Here is an 18,352-nt window from a genome sequence, read left to right on the forward strand (position 1 = left end):
GACAAAACAAAGCAAATTTTAAATACTATGCCTAAAATAAAGCCCTTACTTCTCCCAGGCAACAAAACAAGACTGCATACTGTTGAAATTGTGTTTAGATCAGCTTTGAAAATAGGTTACAAAATTAGGTCAAAACAAAATTCTAGACTCCTTGGAGGGTATACAAGGCATCCGGAGCCAAGGGGTTGGAAATATGTTCTGGGCTTTGCACAAAGGCCAGCCGCCTCTTACTACTGCTTCAAACTCACAGGCTCACTTCCTGCCTAATCCTTAAAGTCACGTCAAGAACCTTCAGGCCTCCTGTATCCAAAACCTATCCTGGATGCCATTATGTCAAACTATTCATTCTATTTTTTTAATTTTTTTTTTAAATTACTTTTTGAGAGGCAGAGAGAGACAGTGCGAGCAGGGGAGGGTCAGAGAGAGAGGGAGATACAGAACCCTGAAACAGGCTCCAGGCTCCGAGCTAGCTGTCAGCACAGAGCCCGAAGCGGGGCTCGAACCCACAAACCGTGAGATCATGACCTGAGCCGAAGCCGGATGCTTAACCGACTGAGCCACCCAGGCGCCCCCAAACTATTCACTCTAGAAATGAGCTGCTCTTGGTCTGTTGAACACTAAAACAGTCACAATGGCATCCCTACCCACACTACCACCAAATAGGGAATGTCCATTCATTCTTTTAATATGTGCTAAGTACTCTTTTAAGCACTCTGCAAATATAAACACGTTTAATATCAACCTTATGAGGCAGGTGCTTAACTAGCCCCAACTTGTAGAGGGAACTGAGGTAAGAGGTGAAGTGACCGACTGAAGAACATACAGCGAGGGGGACACCGAGGTGATGTTTTGAAGTGTGGTAGTATGACAGAAAGTGGCGGGCGGGCGGGCAGCCGCCTAAACTAGAAATAAATTCCTTCTCCTGCCAATATCTTGGGACTCTGGGCCAGGAATGCCCAACCTGCAGGCAAAGCCACACAGTCCAGCCTCTACAAGCTTCTTTGATCTCCCCTTCCTGAGCCTAGTACAGCCATCAGAAAGACCCAAAAGCCACGATGGGTCATAAGGGAACCATGGGCTATGAGAAAAACAAGCATGAAGAAAAGGGCAGAGACTTCTAGTTTTTTCCAAGGTTAATATAGATGAGAATGAAATGCTATTCATTGAGAAAATCAAAGAGGTGATAACACTTACACTTACAGAGGCACCTGGGACAGTTCCAGGATTCCTACCACTAGGAGTTCCCACCAGCTAAGATGGCTACACTAAAAAAACAAAAACAAAACAAAAAGCTTCCTCTGGGAATGAATCTCTCACCACCCTCAATCCTCTTCCCATCGTTCTTGGCCACTTGGCTACCAAGAGTTTCCTACTTATTTCATTTTAGTAGCCCCCTCAGCTCATCTGCCTTTCCCAGGACCTTCATCCCTACATCCTATGGCCGGTCATTTCCTGTGTGCAAGGGAAGCCTTAAAAAGTGTGATTTAAAAATTACTATGAGGGGTGCCTGGGTGGTTCGGTCAGTTAAGTGTCCGGCTCTTGATTTTGGCTCATGTCATGACTTCACGGTTCATGAGATCGAGCACCACGTCGGGCCTGTGCTGACAGCGGGGAGTCTCCTTGGGATTCTCTTTCTCCTTCTCTTTTCCTCTCCTCCTGCTCACACATGCTCCCTCCCTCTCAAAATAAATAAATTATTAAATAAATAAATTTTTAAATGTTTATTTATTTTTGAGAGAGAGGGGAGAGAGAGAGAGCGAGTGAGCATGAGCAGGGGAGCAGAGAGAAAGGGAAACAGAATCTGAAGCAGACTCTAGGCTCTGAGCTGTCAGCACAGAACCCGATGTGGGGCGTGAACCCATGAAATGTGAGATCATGACCTGAGCCGAAGTCAGATGGTCAACTGACTGAGCCACCCAGGTGTCCATAAATAAATTTTATTTTAAAAAATCTCTATGAATGTGAAGGTTAACTCCCCAAACCATGGTCATGTATTCTATCAGTACAACATTTCGAAGCAAGTATATGTATAATTTCCCTTGTAATTGACATGTTTACATGACTAGGAGGTAATAATATGTAGCATTATATATAAAAGGCACAGAAGCATAACTGAAAAACTACGTCACAGATCAATCATTCACTGGCTCAAAGCTAAATCCCAACTGTGCCCGAATTACAGAAATATACTTCCCTTTCATGGTCTATAACCAAATATTCATATATAGAGATGTTTGTCTATTTTTTTTTTTTTTGGTCTATCAAAAATGCACACACTATCAAGGGCAATCAATGTCCTCCAACGGAAATAAACAAACAAAACACCAACCAACAGAACAGGAACAAACCCCCCACATAGTAACTGGAATCCAGCACGTACTTGGCGAGCTGCTTCTCGGCATCAGCACAAAGTTCGAGAAGCCCCATGAGGACTGCAGACACGTCCATGTAAGGCTCCCAGACTGTGAAACCGCGTCCAATCAGATCAATGGCCGTCCTTCGGATCGTGCTGTGTGGAGGCAGTTTGGGGCCTGGGGGCTGCAGCAGCAGAAATGTCAGGGCCTTACCTGCAATGACAAAAGGCAGAGCAATAAAGAAATTGTACTTCTGTGATGTTTTCTTTGAAGCATATTTTCAAAATATAAACCATGTTGGATTTCTTTTTTTAACTGAAAAGGGGTTTTGAACATCAAGATTATTAAGAGATCGCAAACTTAGAGTTTCCTCAGCCACATACTTTAAACAGATAAGCTAGGCTGCACTATCTTATACCATCTTCTAGAGGGTTTTAGTTACATAATAATTATGTATAAATAAATATATGTAATTTCAAAACATTATCAGTGATCCTAACTTCCTGACAAGGTTTTCCCCTACTCGGCACTGCACAAATGGGAGATGGTTCCAGATGACGTTATACGGTATTCCTCTCTCTTCTGTACCTAATAGTTCATATGTCAACTTGCTTCCGTCAGACACACTTCTCATCACAGGTGATGGTTACCAGCAGGGATGAGGGACAGGGAAGGGAGACGGGTAGTTTTAAAAAGTCTCCCCCACCAGCACGTGCACTTCTCTATATTCTACTGTACATGGTGCAGTCCAATGAGGTCAGGTATGTGGTAAATTCTTCACGTGAGTTTGGTAAACAAATTAAAAGACAGTTCAATATTACCTCGAAATCTGATGAAATGATCTAGACTTTAATTAATATGTATTTCTCTATGTTGAAGATAATGCTGACGGTTTGTGTACATATGCCCAAGGGCCATTAAGCTGCAAAGGCTCATCTGTGTCAAGTGGCATTTTGAAAAAGAAAACCAAGATTGAGAAGAACAAACTGCAAGTTAAAAGAGGTTGTCTAGTTTTTGAAGGGGACGGAACAAAACAGTTTACAAGTCACAGAACAGCAGAGCTGACTGGTTAAGGGGCACACGTGCTTCAGATTTAAGACACTTTCATGACTCACTGCGGGGGAGGGCGGCGCTTAGGAAGGTACTCATGAGTTTCAGATTCCTTGTCTGCAAAATGGGGATCAGAATAGTTATCCGTCACGAAGAGCCTGGGTGTTTGAACGAATGCGTGCAAGGTGTCCTGTGGGTGCCCAGCACCCCGGGGCACCCCACAAAGAGCAGTCAGGGCTCATCACAGCATGTTGAGCTGGTCTGTCTTCAAACTTACGAACGTGGCATATAAACTTTAATGCATTCAACGAATAAAAACATTTACTTGTGTTTATGTTCTAGTCAATTGTTTATTTTTAAAGTTTATTTTTTAAGAGATAGAGACAGGGCAAGTGGGGGAGGGACAGAAAAAGAGAAGTTGAGAGAGAATTGCAAGCAGGCCCCATGCTGTCAGCACAGAGCTTGATGTGGGGCTCGATCTCATGAACCGTGAGATCATGACCTGAGCCAAAACCAAGAGTCGGACGCTCAACCAACTGAGCCCCCCAGACACCCCGACCTGGTGTTTTAAAGCAGCCTGATGAGACAGCTGTTCTTTTTGTAGCATGCATCCGAACTGAAGATGCATTTTATTACATCTTTATTTTTTATTTATTTATTTGTTTTTGAGAGAGAGAGAGAGAGAGAGTGCTCGAGCATGAGCATGAGTGGAGGAGGGGTAGAGAGACAGAGGGACAGAGAAATCCAAGCAGGCTCCATGCTCTCAGCACACAGCCTGATGTGGGGCTTGAACCCATGAACTGTGAGATCATGAGCTGAAACCAAGAGTCAGATGCTCAACTGAGCCACGCAAGCGTCCCTGTTCTGGCCCATTGTCCAAGGAGACTGGATTGCAGTGGAGATGAGAAGTGAAGGAAGCAGTAAAACTCAGATAAGCGTCTGAGAATGCAGTTTGTTTACTGCTGGTTCAAAATATCTTCTGCCACAGAACCCTTTCAGAATCTGTTGAAAATCATGAGTCTTTTCCCCAGAAAACTAAATACATATATGTATCCACCAAATTCTGCAGAATTTCAAGCAGGCCATGGGCCTTGGGTTAACAACTCCTGCCGTAAACTGAAAAGGCACTTCTATGTGGAGAGCCTCCTGGAGGAGTCGTCCTGAAATGCATGACTTCATTTATACGTGTATCTGACAATTTTACTCTCATGGAGATGTTGTATGTCAAGCTTCAAGTTTTGTGGATCATTAAAATATAAACTCCTTAAGAAAAGGTGGCCCAGTGGTCTCTATTTTCTGCCAGCACTTATGCAACCCTTACCACATGATATTTTTAAAAACATAAAGCCACGTCCATGCATTTCCCTTTTCCACATCAAGTTTGTTGCTCCTTGAAAGTAGGAACTGTTTCACGTAACTGTAGGTCTCCCAAACCACCAAGCACAGTACTTTGCACGCATTATGGACATAAAATGGAAATGAATCGGTCTTTACTGCACGGACATTTCTAATGCAGCTCCCCGCCCCAGTTGGTCAGAGTATTTCAAAATGTTAAGAGATCCACCATTTTTCTGTTGACTCTTTACTTCCAGGAGGCGGTCAGAGTTGCAGAGGAGCTGTGAGAGCCATTCTCTGCGGACATCCTGAAGCACACGCAGTCACGGTGTCCCCTGTGAGGGACAGGGGCCCCTGAACGTGCCTCCTTGGTGAGCAATGTTGGGAAGGGGACGTAAGGTTTCTTAAGTACAAGGTTTTATAGCATTCCGACCATCATCTTCCGTAACCGCACTCCACTATCTCGCATTCATCACAGGCAGGGGCGTCTGGCGATACCGGAAACCTTGCTGATTTCTCGTGGCCTCTGCGTGGGAACTCTGGAGACCGCTTCCTCACTGAGACAATTTTATCCCGAGACCAAAGTAAACTGTTAAGTGGCCGATTTCCTGATATTTTCCATCATTTTTCTGACAAAGTAGAAGGACAGCACAGAGGACGTGATCACTTACCTTCCAACGAAATGACCGAAAAGGGAGAATCAGGAAGCCTACTTCCAAAGACCCCTGGCCTTGCAATGGTTCCACAGGGTATCTGCTCCCCCGCAAAGTGGGATCTACGCTCACAGTGAGGATGCCCGGTTCAGCAGGAAATGCGGGTCCCCTGAAGCTCCGTCACCCATTCTCGTAAATCACTTTCTAGTTCACAGCGAACCTGTAAGCAAAATCCTCCTACGGCATTTCTCCGTCTTTAGTTCAAATCACCATCTCTGGGTAACACAAAGCAAAGATGCCCACAGTTTTGGCAGGCCATGTGTGCACCAAGAGAAGTAGAGAGAAAATTTTAAGTCTACACATTTTAAATCTACTAATGAGAGGGGCACCTGGGCAGCTCTATCGGTTAAGCGTCCGACTTCGGCTCAGGTCATGATCTTGCAGTTTGTGAGTTTGAGCCCCGCACGGGGTTCTGTGCTGACAGCTCAGAGCCTGGAGCCTGCTCAGATTCTGTGTCTCCCTCTCTCTCTCTGCCCCTGGCTACTTCACGCTCTGTCTTTCAAAAATAAATAAGCATTAAAAAAATTAAATCTATAACTAGAGTATGATTATTTTGATCTGTTTAGGAATCATAAAGGCAGAAAAAGTTAAAATTCCACATCTGTCCTGACAATTTATTCCAAGCAAAACCTGTAAATAAGATAAGATGAAGAGGGTTTTCAAGTTAAACCTTTTGATTTCTAGGCTTGTGGATTAATAAGATGCTTAGGACTTTACTGCTGCCAGGAATAATGACACTGATGTTCTTGCAGGAATAATCTTGGATGCCTAAGCCTTCAAGTTTCCTAATCATGCATTCTTTCTGATGATAGTAAGGAATGAGCCTTTAAAATTTGGTTGTTGGGGCACCTGGGTGGCTCAGTCAGTTAAGTGTCTGGCTTCAGCTCAGGTCATGATCACACGGTTCGTGGGTTTGAGCCCCGTGTCGGGCTCTGTGCTGACCAGCTAGCTCAGAGCCTGGAGCCTGCTTTGGATTCTGTGTCTCCTTTCCTCTCTGACCCTCCCCTGCTCATGCTGTCTCTCTCTGTCTCTCAAAAATTAAAAAAAAAATTGGTTGTTATGACAATAAAAAGGAATAGGTAAATTTATTCCTTTTCAACTTATATTGTATTCTGTAATTGAGGGCTTATCTGACTTATGATTCCATAAGAGAGAACTGTTCTGCAACACGGACCAAGGTGATAAAAGAAAAAAGTTAAAATTAAGAGACTGATAGCATCTTCCTTTTTCATAGAAAAAGTCTCATGACAATATGATGAATTTTAACTTTATCTCTCAGAAATTTCCTTAAACCTTTGGTACCCAATAACAGATGTATTTCTAGCTATATGAGATGAAATCTAATTTTGTACAAAAATATGTATTTCATGTAAACGTCTCACTGTTCCTTAGTGCCTCACTGAGTAAGCAAGGTGGAGAACGACGCTATTAAAAAGTTCAACGAACTAGACTGACATTCATTCAAGGCTTTCCACAATTTGGTCCCAACCATTCCAACCAAAGATTCATGTGATAACTATTTATAGAGCATTGCTATAAAATACTAAGTGCTGGGGAAACAAAAGGAAATAAGACTAAGTTCTTTCCCTCAAGTAAATTCATCCAGTTCAGGAGACAGGTGAGCAGACAGGTAATTTAATATATTCTGAATAGTGTCGAAGATTTATAAGGATAAGGTGTCAAAACAGAATTTAGGGTCAGTTAAGCGTCTGACTTCAGCTCAGGTCATGATCTCACGGTGAGTTTGAGCCCCATATCGGGCTCTCTGCCATCAGCATGGAGCCCACTTCAGATGTTCTGTCCCCTTCTCTCTTTGCCCCCCACCACTTGAGCTGTCCTTTTCTCTGTCTTAAAAATATACATAAAAAAATGAAAATTTAAAAAAAGACAGAACTTTAATAGAGGCACTTAACCCCATTTTAGAGGTATGAGTTGGCTTCTAGGGAAAGGAGACTTCCATATCCAAACCTAAAGAATAAGTGGTAGTTAGCCACTCAAAGGAGAGGATGATGGAAGACAGAAGAACGTGTGTAAAGACCAGGAAATGAGAGAGAACATTACCAGATAAAGGGGTTACACAGGGTTGGAAATCTTGCTGGGGGAAAAGGGAGAGGTTGAGGCGATGGGCAAGGGAGAAAGGAGGACACGAAGACGAAACAGAACAGTGAGATGTGAGGCAGGACAGGATCTTAGAGCCCAGTCACGAAGGGCCCCTCTGCCATGTGGGAGTCTGTTTATTCTGGTGACAATGGGGAAGCGCTGGGAAGTTTTAAGTAAAGGAGAGGTTTGATTAGATTTTCATTTTAGAAAGATCAATACTTGGGTTGGCTTGTGATTAGAAAGGGGCAAGACCTATTGCCTGTTAATTCTGATCTACTCATTCCCAGCCACATGGATTAATTAAAACCACAGAATTTTCAAATCGAAAGGACTTTAGAAAAATGGCATTGATTCCTATGCTTCAGAGGAGATAACAGAGAACTGCAGAAGGTGAGTGGTTAGCGGCTGGCCTGGGGGAGGAGCACAGGCCTCTGCGGACAGGCCATGTGCAATGGGGCCAGGACACCGGTCTGAACACACCTTGCGTCTCTGTGGCGGTGTTTTATTCATGATGCTCTACCCAACTATGGATTCAAAACTACTTCCTTTCTGATCAAGCTCCTCCTCCTTCTGAATTAAGGCACAACTGCAGCTGCTGCTTCTCACACCACCAGAAGGTTCCATCACTGGTTCAACAGCTAAATATAGCCAGACCCAGATGCCTGCGGTTGTTGTGGCTCTAAGTTAATTGCATCACGGTCACCAAATGGCCTAGCACAACACCCACCTTCCAGGCAGGAAGTGGTAGAACACTGAAAGAGTAGAAGAACCAGTTAAGTCAAGCCTCTTTTTGAAGTCTAATTACATTTCACTGGTCAGAATTATCCCACACACTAACTGTCCTAGTTTCAAGGAAGCACGAGAAATGTAATTCCTTAGCTGGCAACTTTGCCACCTTCAATGACACTGGGGTTCTCTTCACGTGGAAGGGGAGAGTCACCAGAAGAGGTAGCTAGTGAATTCCCCCACACTGGAATTTCCTGCTTGCCTTAGAATGAAATCCTTTTCAGTATAGCAATTACGGGATGTCTGGGTGGCTATTGGTTACGTGGCCAACTCTGAATTTCGGCTCAGGTCATGATCTCGCGATTCATGAGTTCGAGCCTCGCACTGGGTTCTGCACTCAGGGGTGCAGCCTGGTATGGACCTGACCCTCTGTCTCCACCTCTCTGTCCCTCCTCCATGCTCGCCCCCTACCCAGCAGGACAAATAAATGTTAAAAGGTAAATAGCAATTACTATCCATACACATCTTCTGGCATTTATTTCATTGTCTGAATTTCATCTAATTTTATTTGTTTTTATTTTATTGCCTTTTTACATCTGCTAAGTGAGTTCCCTGCACTATACGAATTTTTTTGAAAATACTTTTGTTTGGCATAAGGCTTAACACCATGCTTTATATTCAGTTATCACTTAGTAATTGTTGTTTTGGCAAATACTGAGAAATACTTTGCCCCATATATGTCTGGCACAGTCAACAGAATTAGGCTAAGATCATAAAATGTCCAAGAGTCTGTTACAAACCTATGTTGGTCTGTGATAAAGTTTCCACGGCTGCGTGGTGAAATGGCAAAAATATAAACAATGTAGTCATTTCTCATAAAGCTAAATTTATTCAGTTTAAAGGAATGCTTATTCTTTTTCTTTAAATTTTTTATGTCTTTATTTTGAGAGAGACAGAGTGAGAGCAGAGGGAGGGGCAGAGAGCGAGGGAGACACAGAATCTGAAGCAGGCTCCAGGCTCCAAGCTGTCAGCACAGAGCCTGATGTGGGGCTTGAACTCATGGACTATAAGATCATGACCTGAGCTGAAGTCAGATGCTTCACTGACTGAGCCACCCAAGCACCCTGAAAGAAGTGCTTATTCTAAGGCTATGTTGTTACTATTTTTTTTTTTTTGGCTGAATAAGATTTTTTTTTTAATGATAAAGATAGTGCTAGTTTTTAATGGCTGTAGTGAGCAAAATACAAAATGTAAAACACTGTTACATATTCTCAAATTTTATTTTTGGAAATTTTATTGGCTCACGATATCTGAAGTTTGGAAACAAACGCAATTTGTAATAAGTGTACTATCCTGTTTAGAATACAGGGTACCTTCCCCACCATAAGTATCCCAACTAAGATTTCTAGTACAGGTCCCTGGCTCTTAACCAAGAATACCAAGAGGCTCCTAGTTCACCTGGTTACAGGATAAAATTCAGCATTATTCTGGGACTGTATTCAAGTAATCCTGGGACCATATTCAAGGTCCATTTTTCATTTTTTTAAAATGTTTTATTTATTTTTGAGAGAAAGAGAGAGAGAGAGAGTGCGAGCAGGGGAGGGTCTGAGAGAGGGAGACACAGAATGTGAAGACAGGCTCCAGGCTCTGAGCTAGCTGTCACCAGAGAGCCAGTTGCCAATGAGGGGCTCAAACCCACAAACCCTGAGATCATAACCTGAGCTAAAGTTGGATGCTTAACTCAGTCAATTGACTGAGCCACCCAGGCGCCCTTCAAGGTCCATCTTTCAAATTACTAGTTTTTCTCACCAAAAGATAGGTAAGTAGTATAGATACTGTGACAGTTTCGTAGTGGGGGGTCAGCATGTAGCTCACCATGCACACCCCACCCCCTCATGTATATCTAGCCAGAAGTACAAACGAACTACCAAACATGCAGACAGTGGAAAACAAATCAAAATATAAAAACCCTTTGAAAAGCAGAAAGTGCAAAAATACAGTATGAGATAAATTACAATTAACTTAGACTCCCTGGAGGTTTGAATTCCGTGGTCGTGAGTCAAGAGTAACAACAACAGCTCACATTTTAGTGCTCTTTTATCTCAAGCTTTTTATCTCAGGTATTTTTTTAAAAAAGTGTTCCAACTTTAGTCTTACCGTTTTTTTTAAAGTGCTACATAAGACCAAAGCTGCAAGAAAATATTTATGCTTTGCTGTAACAGCAAAACACAAAACGAGAAAAGAATCGAGATAGAGCAAAATCAAGCCTACGAAACCTGTGATTAAAAAGCTGACGGTATTAGACCACGGCTAACTTGTTGCTTTGGCAAGATGAAGACTGCCACATCGTGAACTGGCCAATACAAGCTGCCAATTCTAAACATTTTTGTAGTGTCTGGCTGGTAATGCTGACCAGCTCTTTGAAAGATTAACAACCAAGCGGTCTGTCTCTCTCTCTCTCTCTCTCTCTCTCTCTCTCACACACACACACACACACACACACACACACACACACACGCTATTACTTAGGTAATAATAAATTTGTTTTCTCAAGCATTTATTTATCCTTATTACAAATGTAGATTCACTTCATCAATGCACCCTACATTTATGGAATGCCTATTGTATGAAAACACTTTATTAAGTATAAAATAGTTATATATCTCTATAAGCAAATAAGCACTGGATATTATTTTAAGCACAATTTGACAATAAATAACACTTTCATGTTGTTATTTCACTTTTTCCCCTCCCTCTTTCATTTCAAACTGGTAGAGACTGAACCTGGTAACAGTGATGTCTTGAGTTCTCCACAGACTATTAGATAGATTGCTTTTCTTCACTTACACACACACACACACCACAGGGTCAACTGCCAGTTATGTACACCAACAAAACATTTTTAACATGAACTCAAGTCTTGAGCTTCATACAACCACAGATTTTAGTAACATGACATGTTCATGAATCATGCAATGGTATTTTTTACACAGTTTCTATTTGGGATGAAATAGCACTAAGTAAGAAAGGATCTCTTAAAAACTTGTAAACTTGTTTTTTCCCCTAGCTATCCATTTGTAATTTCTTTCCTTCGAGGAAAGGCTATATTTTTCCTCTTATGGTTCCCTTGAAGCTTGAAGACCTCATAGGAATCCTGTGGTTATCTCAGAGGCCGATTCTAGAATGAGCTCTTACAAGTCCTCTAAGCCACCAGGATAGCCTGAATGAAGGAAACAGCGCTGGATAAGTGAAGGGACCGAAGGAAGGAAAGGTTGAGGACACTGCATAACAAGGGGACAGAGGACCTCCCATTATAGAATGCCTCCTTGCTGTAGGCCAGGGAACTTGGATTTGACAGCAGCCAACGCTGTCAGAAGAGCAGCGGCCACAGGGAGTTCTGAGAACTGGAAATGGAAACAGAAGCTAACACCATGCCATATTTATCAAGGGAGAGAGACATTTTCTTACTAAAATTATTACAAAACCATAGCATTTCAGAGAATTTTTCGAAGAGTTCTTGTAGACCCTTCATAATTATTACTAACATACATAACCACTGTCTTGGACTCTGGTTCCTCCTAGGCCAGTCCGGCCGGTCAACAGGCCTAGTTAGAACAAACTTGTTCTTCTCACTTAAAAAATATCATGAATGAAGAAATGGCCACTGACCACTCTTGGCTCTGAATAGCAGAAGAGGGAGAAAAAAAAGGTCATATTAAAAAATGCATTAATTAATAGTTCAATTACAAGGAAACTCCTATGGGAGAACACATTATATGCACTTTAAACCAAATGAATTTATGATGATTTATGCCATTACAATGAGTGCAAAATGAATTAATAATGATTGGCCACTTATTTGAAAGTGTAACCAAGTAAAAGGAAGCCTTTTCCTACTTGTTAATGTCCATCAAACAACAAGGATGGCAGAGTGCCATCTGGAATTCTATTCCTTTGTTTCTACAGAAACTTGACTTAATTAACAATAATTCCAATGTAGTGTGCCTTATTCATAGACGGGCTAATCAGCAAACACCTCTGTAACTACAGGCCTTGTATTAATGCAATTATTAGAAACTGTTAAACATTTTACATCCTGTATTGCACAAAAGCTTAAGTCATTTCTTTTCATAAAAAGCATAAACTGTTAAATTAGGGAGACAATTTAACAGAGATATTTAAGAACTCATTAATTGGGGGTTCCTGGTTGGCTCAGTCGGTTAGGCCTCCAACTTCAGCTCAGGTCATGATCTCCCGTTCGTGGGTTCGAGCCCCGCGTTGAGCTCTGTGCTGACAGCTCAGGGCCTGAAGCCTGCTTCTGGTTCTGTGTCTCCCTCTCTCTCTGCCCCTCCCCCTCTCATGCTCTGTCTCTCTCTGTATCAAAATAAATAAAACATTAAAAAAGTTTTTTTGAAAAGAACTCATTAATTTACTATCCATTTTATCGAAGCAGTCCTATTTCAACACAATTTGCTGCTCCTTGTCCTATAATCAAATGACAATAAAATCCAAATGTTCTTTGATTCAAAGTACATTTTTTTTTCAGGTCTACTGAATTTCAAATTAAGTTGTATCAAACAATGACATTTAATCTCATGCTGGCTCTTCGTATTTAATATATTTTGGATGGCAGGTTAAAATTAGGGAGTCTTACCTTCCTATAATCAAAAAGTTATGACTTATTGCAAATAACCTTTTTCTGCCTCAGAAATGTAAAAAGTGCTGATTTTTGGACAATCTGAGGGTCAGCAATAAAGAAGTAAAACAAAAGAAGCCAGTGTTTATGATACCAGGGAAGTAAAGAAAAAAAAGAAAAGAAAAGAAAAAGAAAAAAAAGCCATTAATCTAGGGAATCTTTAACTAAATGATCCAAATACTTCTATGTCCTGTTCCCAAAAGGTGTAGGATGATTAAACAGCATAAATGAGTAGGTGGGTAGATGGGTAAGAGGCAAAAGGACAGCGGGGTTTAAGTTCTAGCTTCAGTGCCTTACTAGCTAAGTGATCCTTTGCTCACTCAATATTTACTGGTACCTGTTACGTCCCAGGCACTGGGTTTTTTTTTTTTTTTATTAATTCTTTAATGTTTATTTATTTTTGAGAGAGAGAGAGGAAGACACAGTATTCAAAGCAGGTTCTAGGCTTTCAGCACGGAGCCCTATGTGGGACTCGAACTCACAAACCGGGAGATCAGGACCTGAGCTGAAGTTGGAGGCTTAACCAACTGAGCTGCCTCCTGACCCCCCACCCAGGGACCTTCCAGGCACTGTGTGTAAGCAAAGGTCAACAAATTCTGTGCTCTCATGCAGCTTAGATTCTAGCTGGGACATAAAGATCAAATGAACAAATAGATAGGTCAAGTAGTACTAAGTCCTACAAAGAAAAATAAAGTAAGGGTAAGAGCCTACAAAGTGATCAAGAGGAGAGCACTCGGTAGAAGGTGACATCTGAATAAAGACCCAAGTGAAATGACAGAGAAGCATGTGGGCATCTGTGGGAGAAGCATTCAAGGTGGAGGGAACAACACAAAAGGCCCTTAGGTAAGTAGGGCTACCTAAGGGCCACCAAAAGTCCAGAGTAGTTAGAGGGCAGTGAGCAAGGACAAGAGTGGAAGGAAGGACATGAGCGGAGAGGCAGCCGTGGATGGCTCAGTCACACAAGGCCTTTGCCCTGTGGGGTTGAGTGTTATGAGAAACGCATGGAAGTTACCGGAAGGACAGTGATATGACCTGCCGTCAATCGTAAAGTCTCTGTGTGCTGTGTACAGAGAAGACTGGGGACGGTTGGGGGCAAAGGGTAACATTTAGGGAGGCCAACTGGGAGGCTCTTACAATGGTTCAAGCAAGAGATAATGATGGCTTGGACAAGAACAGTAGTGACAGAGTATGAGACTTATGTAAATTTTGGATTAAAAAACTTTTAGAAGATAGAGCAGACAGGATTCATTTAGGGACTGGATGTGAATATATGATGGACAGAAAATAAGTAAAACTGGGGCATCTGGGGGGCTCAGTCAATAAAGTGTCGACTTTGGCTCAGGACATGCTCTCACGTTTGGTTAGAGCCCCGTATCGGGCTCTGTGCTGACAGCTCAGAGCCTGGAGCCTGCTCAGGATTCTGTGTGTGTCTCTCTCTCTGCCTCTCCCCTACTCTTGTTCTGTCTCTCTCTCAAAAATAAATCAACATTAAAAAATTTTTTTTGAAGTTTATTAAAAAAAAAAAAGGAGAAGAGAAACGGAGTCCAGGCATTTGGGCACAAACAGCTATGTGGATGGCAGTGATGCTCATTAACAGGAGTTCAGGAGTTAACCACAGAAGAGGAGGAGGGTTTTTTTTTGTTTTTGAAGCAGGAGTGGTAGTCCAAATTTTATTTTCAGGCATTTCTAATTTGAGATACATATCAAACATCTGCAGGTAGATTTCAGATAAGCTGCTGAACACAGGAGTCTTAAGACTGGCATGGAAACCAGGGCTAGAGACAAAAATTTCAAAATCACCCACATACGCACGCGTTGAAGCCATGGGACTGGAAGTCATACGCAGAGAATGAGTGCAGGTGCACAGGCACCTTTGCAGGATGGAAAGGGGGTAGATCAAGACTGAGACCAGCGGCTAATGAGGGGGGGGGGGAACACAGGAAAGGACAATGTCACAGAAACCAAGCAGAGTTGTGGATTTCGACGTAGCTGGAATTATATTCTACCGAGGGACAGAGACAAGAGCCAAGAATCACTTACTGCCTTTGGCAACACATAAGTCAGTGGTTATCTTACTGAAGAAAGTTCAGTAGAGTTAAAGTCAGAAAAGCCTGACTGAAGCAGATTCAGGGGGGAAAAATGGTGGTGGAGAAAGCAGGGAAGGTAAATATAATCATAGCATTTAGTGCAGCATGTATACAATTTTAAATTTTATTTATTTAAAAATAAAGTATTCTTATTTTCTACAACAGCGATTTCTTACATGTTCTGATAATGTGGTGTCCATGTTACCTTCTATAGATACTGACAATGGATGAAACAGATATGAGCGTCTCTGGTTTATGACATGTGATTCTCAACACGTTCCATCCAAAGCTTTATCAGCCGTTTCTGGACCTGATCACCTCCAGGAAACAACCAATCAGAGTGAGTCTCTGACCTTCAAAGCAGAGACAGGTCTTTCCAGAGATGAAACCCCCCCTAACGCCGCGGCTTCATTCATGTCTTATCGGGAATGCGCCGTAACATTTTCTCTCATCTGTACCCCATTAAACACCCTGTGAGAGGGGGTCGCCAGATGGGTTCTGAAGACACTGATGGACCTTTCCAAAGGAATTGACTTACTACTCGATCAAAGGCTCACGCTCAGTTATTTTACCCACCTGCACTACTCTGGGGCTTTTAGAAGTTAATTATTACAAAATACATGAAATTAAAACAATGACCTTGTCCAAAAAAAGACCATTAATGTGAACCAAAAGTCTGGCAAAAAACTGCAATGCTCCACGGTAACTTTCATAATTGCGTACCCTTTTTAAATAAATTCACGCAGGCTAATTAAGTAAGTTAGCAATCATTACGAAGTAAATCTCAACATAGTTTTGTGAGTAGTTTGGTGGAAATGCAAATCACATGCACAGTTACTTGCTCTCTTTTCTAGTAACCACAGTAAAACATTCAAGTGGACCAAGGAACGGCTACATCTTAGCCCTTCAGAGACACAGAGTCAAGGATGAGAAAGAGTTGTCCTTCGTAGGCACTAAATATTAACTGTGAGATGAAGACTGGAGTAACCGTGAGGAGAAATAAATACAGAACTGCTTTACACGCAAGCAAATCAACAGATACCAACATTCTCAATGCAAACACTCTGAATGTTTCCTTTCTACACATTTATTTTATTGAAGTTGAGTAAGGGAGAGAAAAAAAAAAAGATGAGCAAACAAAAGTCACTCTGCTGCCCGTTTCTCAGTCTGGACATCTTTGTTTAAGCTTTGACTTGGCTTAAATGAACGAATTAATATTGACAAAAACATCAACTAAGCTAATGAGTTGTTAGTTAAGGCAATAAACATGTCACATTAGAGTCAGCGCAGTAAAGAGGTAATTAGCCCTGGAAAAGCCCTGCTGATTGGAGCCGTTGAGATCCTCTGCTCTTAACCTTTGAGTCCATTATCCAGCCCAGGAGTGGTGGCTATGCTAATGGGAACTCGCCAGCAGTAGACAGCAGGCTGCCCAGTGTGGCTGGCTAGACCTGCGTCCCAATTCTGGGATGACAGGCGTGCTGGTGGACTTAGAAGAGGGCATCCACAGCACGTCACGAGAGCAGAAACAGTTCTTTGAGGAATAGATAGTAATGGCAAAAAAGAGAAGGCAAACATATTTCCAAAAAGATGTGTGTGGTTGTGTGTGTATGTGAGTTTGTGTGTATTTTAACAAAAAAACCCACTTAGCAATATGCTAAGTAACAACAAGGTGAAAAGGAAAAGTCACTAATCACAAAATACTCTGCCTTCTGCAAATAAGGATGCTCTGACCCTTTCAAGATAAAGTGCAAGATGCCGTAAGACAACAAATTCCTAAGGTATCGAAGCAGCCGAGATCACAATTAAAAATCAGAGCTGATAATTTGTATCAAGACAAAAAAGACACACACAAGCTACTGCACTTCTAAAATACATATATTTACACGAATAATCACAGACTGTCCTTCAGAGCAGCATGTAAGATTTTTTTTTTTTAACTCCTCACTAATTTTACTGATTTGGCTTTGGGACAATCAAAAGCAGCATTTCGAAGTCTATGCAGTAAAGGAAAGTAGATGCTTATAGAAAAATCACAACTAGCAGGATAGAATCTACACAGGGATTAAAACATAACATAAAAATATGAGTAAAATGCCCATTCTCTCAATTAGTGGATCGTCTCCAAAATAAAGCAAAAGACTGTACTGGAGAACACAATGGAAACTTGCATCGTCTTCATAATAACCTCCCCAAATTTGTCAAACAGGTTAAATTCTGAATTTGCTTTTAATGTGATAATGCATGTGAATATATTAATTAAGATAGTCTATGCACAGAGGTAGATTAGATTAAGGGGGGGCCACATTATAAGGAAATGTATATTTTTCCTTTGGAAACGTGTCTTTCTTTTGGGCTTAAAAGCAAACACCTACGTTCAAGATAATACTACACTGCCATTCATTTCGCACACTTTAATAATGTCATGCTGTTTTCTTTTACAAAGGAAGAAAATGTTCCATCCTAAATCTGTTGTTACGGAAGTCTGATGGCAGCAGTGGCCAGGCAGGCAGCTCCGTGGCCCTGCTGCCGCGTGTGTATCGTGGTGCATGTCTGGGTGTTAGAGAGGAGAGACGCAGGGCATTTACTATACAGTAAATCAATACGTGCTCTCTTTTTTCAGGCTGAGTAATTTCGAAAGGGACGGGAAGCAATTAGCTTCCCCATACCTTATTGGGTAGTGTATGGTTTTCATATTTTCCCCCTCAATACAGCTTTTTAATACATTTGTAAAACAGCTATATATGGCTTAATTTTCCTTAGTTAATTCTTTTACATAATTAAATTTAGATTGAAAGGCACCATAAACCAGTCTTCATTTTCAATAAAAGATGACCCAAGAGGTAATGCTGCAAACCAAAATAAGAAATACATGTTTCTGTGATTTAATTGTCAGTGACTAAGTGTAACCTAAAAAAACATACAACAGTATTTACTTCTATTATACTGAGAACATAATATACTGAGAAATGTCCAAATACTTCTAAACTGTCTAGGAGCAATACAGAAAAATAAGGTGGTCAAAATATTTTCAAGACTTTACACCCACATATGGATTTAATTTGGTATAATTACTGATCTAATTTCCTATGTAAACAGTATATCACAGGACAATAGTTTTCCATCTTTTTTCTCTCCCAACATACTTGCAGACTATGACATATTATGAAATCATGTCTTAACTGTGACAGAATGAGGGTAGCAAAATTGAAAGGAAAGAGTGCCATAAATAGCATTTGAAAATGCCTTCCCATGACTCAGATGTATTACCCCACTCTATCCCTTCCCTTCCCA

The 18,352-nt window shown here is 41.4% G+C and overlaps 1 protein-coding gene across 1 annotated transcript in view; it reads right to left on the reverse strand.

Moving 5' to 3' along the window:
* Positions 1-18,352, reverse strand: part of WDR7 (WD repeat domain 7) — a 345,923-nt gene that overhangs the window by 100,874 nt on the left and 226,697 nt on the right. The window contains exon 22 of the mRNA XM_029921300.1: positions 2,381-2,567. Within this exon, the coding sequence (XP_029777160.1) occupies positions 2,381-2,567 (187 nt within the window). The remainder of the gene's footprint in view (positions 1-2,380; positions 2,568-18,352) is intronic.

Source organism: Suricata suricatta, chromosome 14 (genome assembly GCF_006229205.1).
Source record: "Suricata suricatta isolate VVHF042 chromosome 14, meerkat_22Aug2017_6uvM2_HiC, whole genome shotgun sequence".
Taxonomy (NCBI): domain Eukaryota; kingdom Metazoa; phylum Chordata; class Mammalia; order Carnivora; family Herpestidae; genus Suricata; species Suricata suricatta.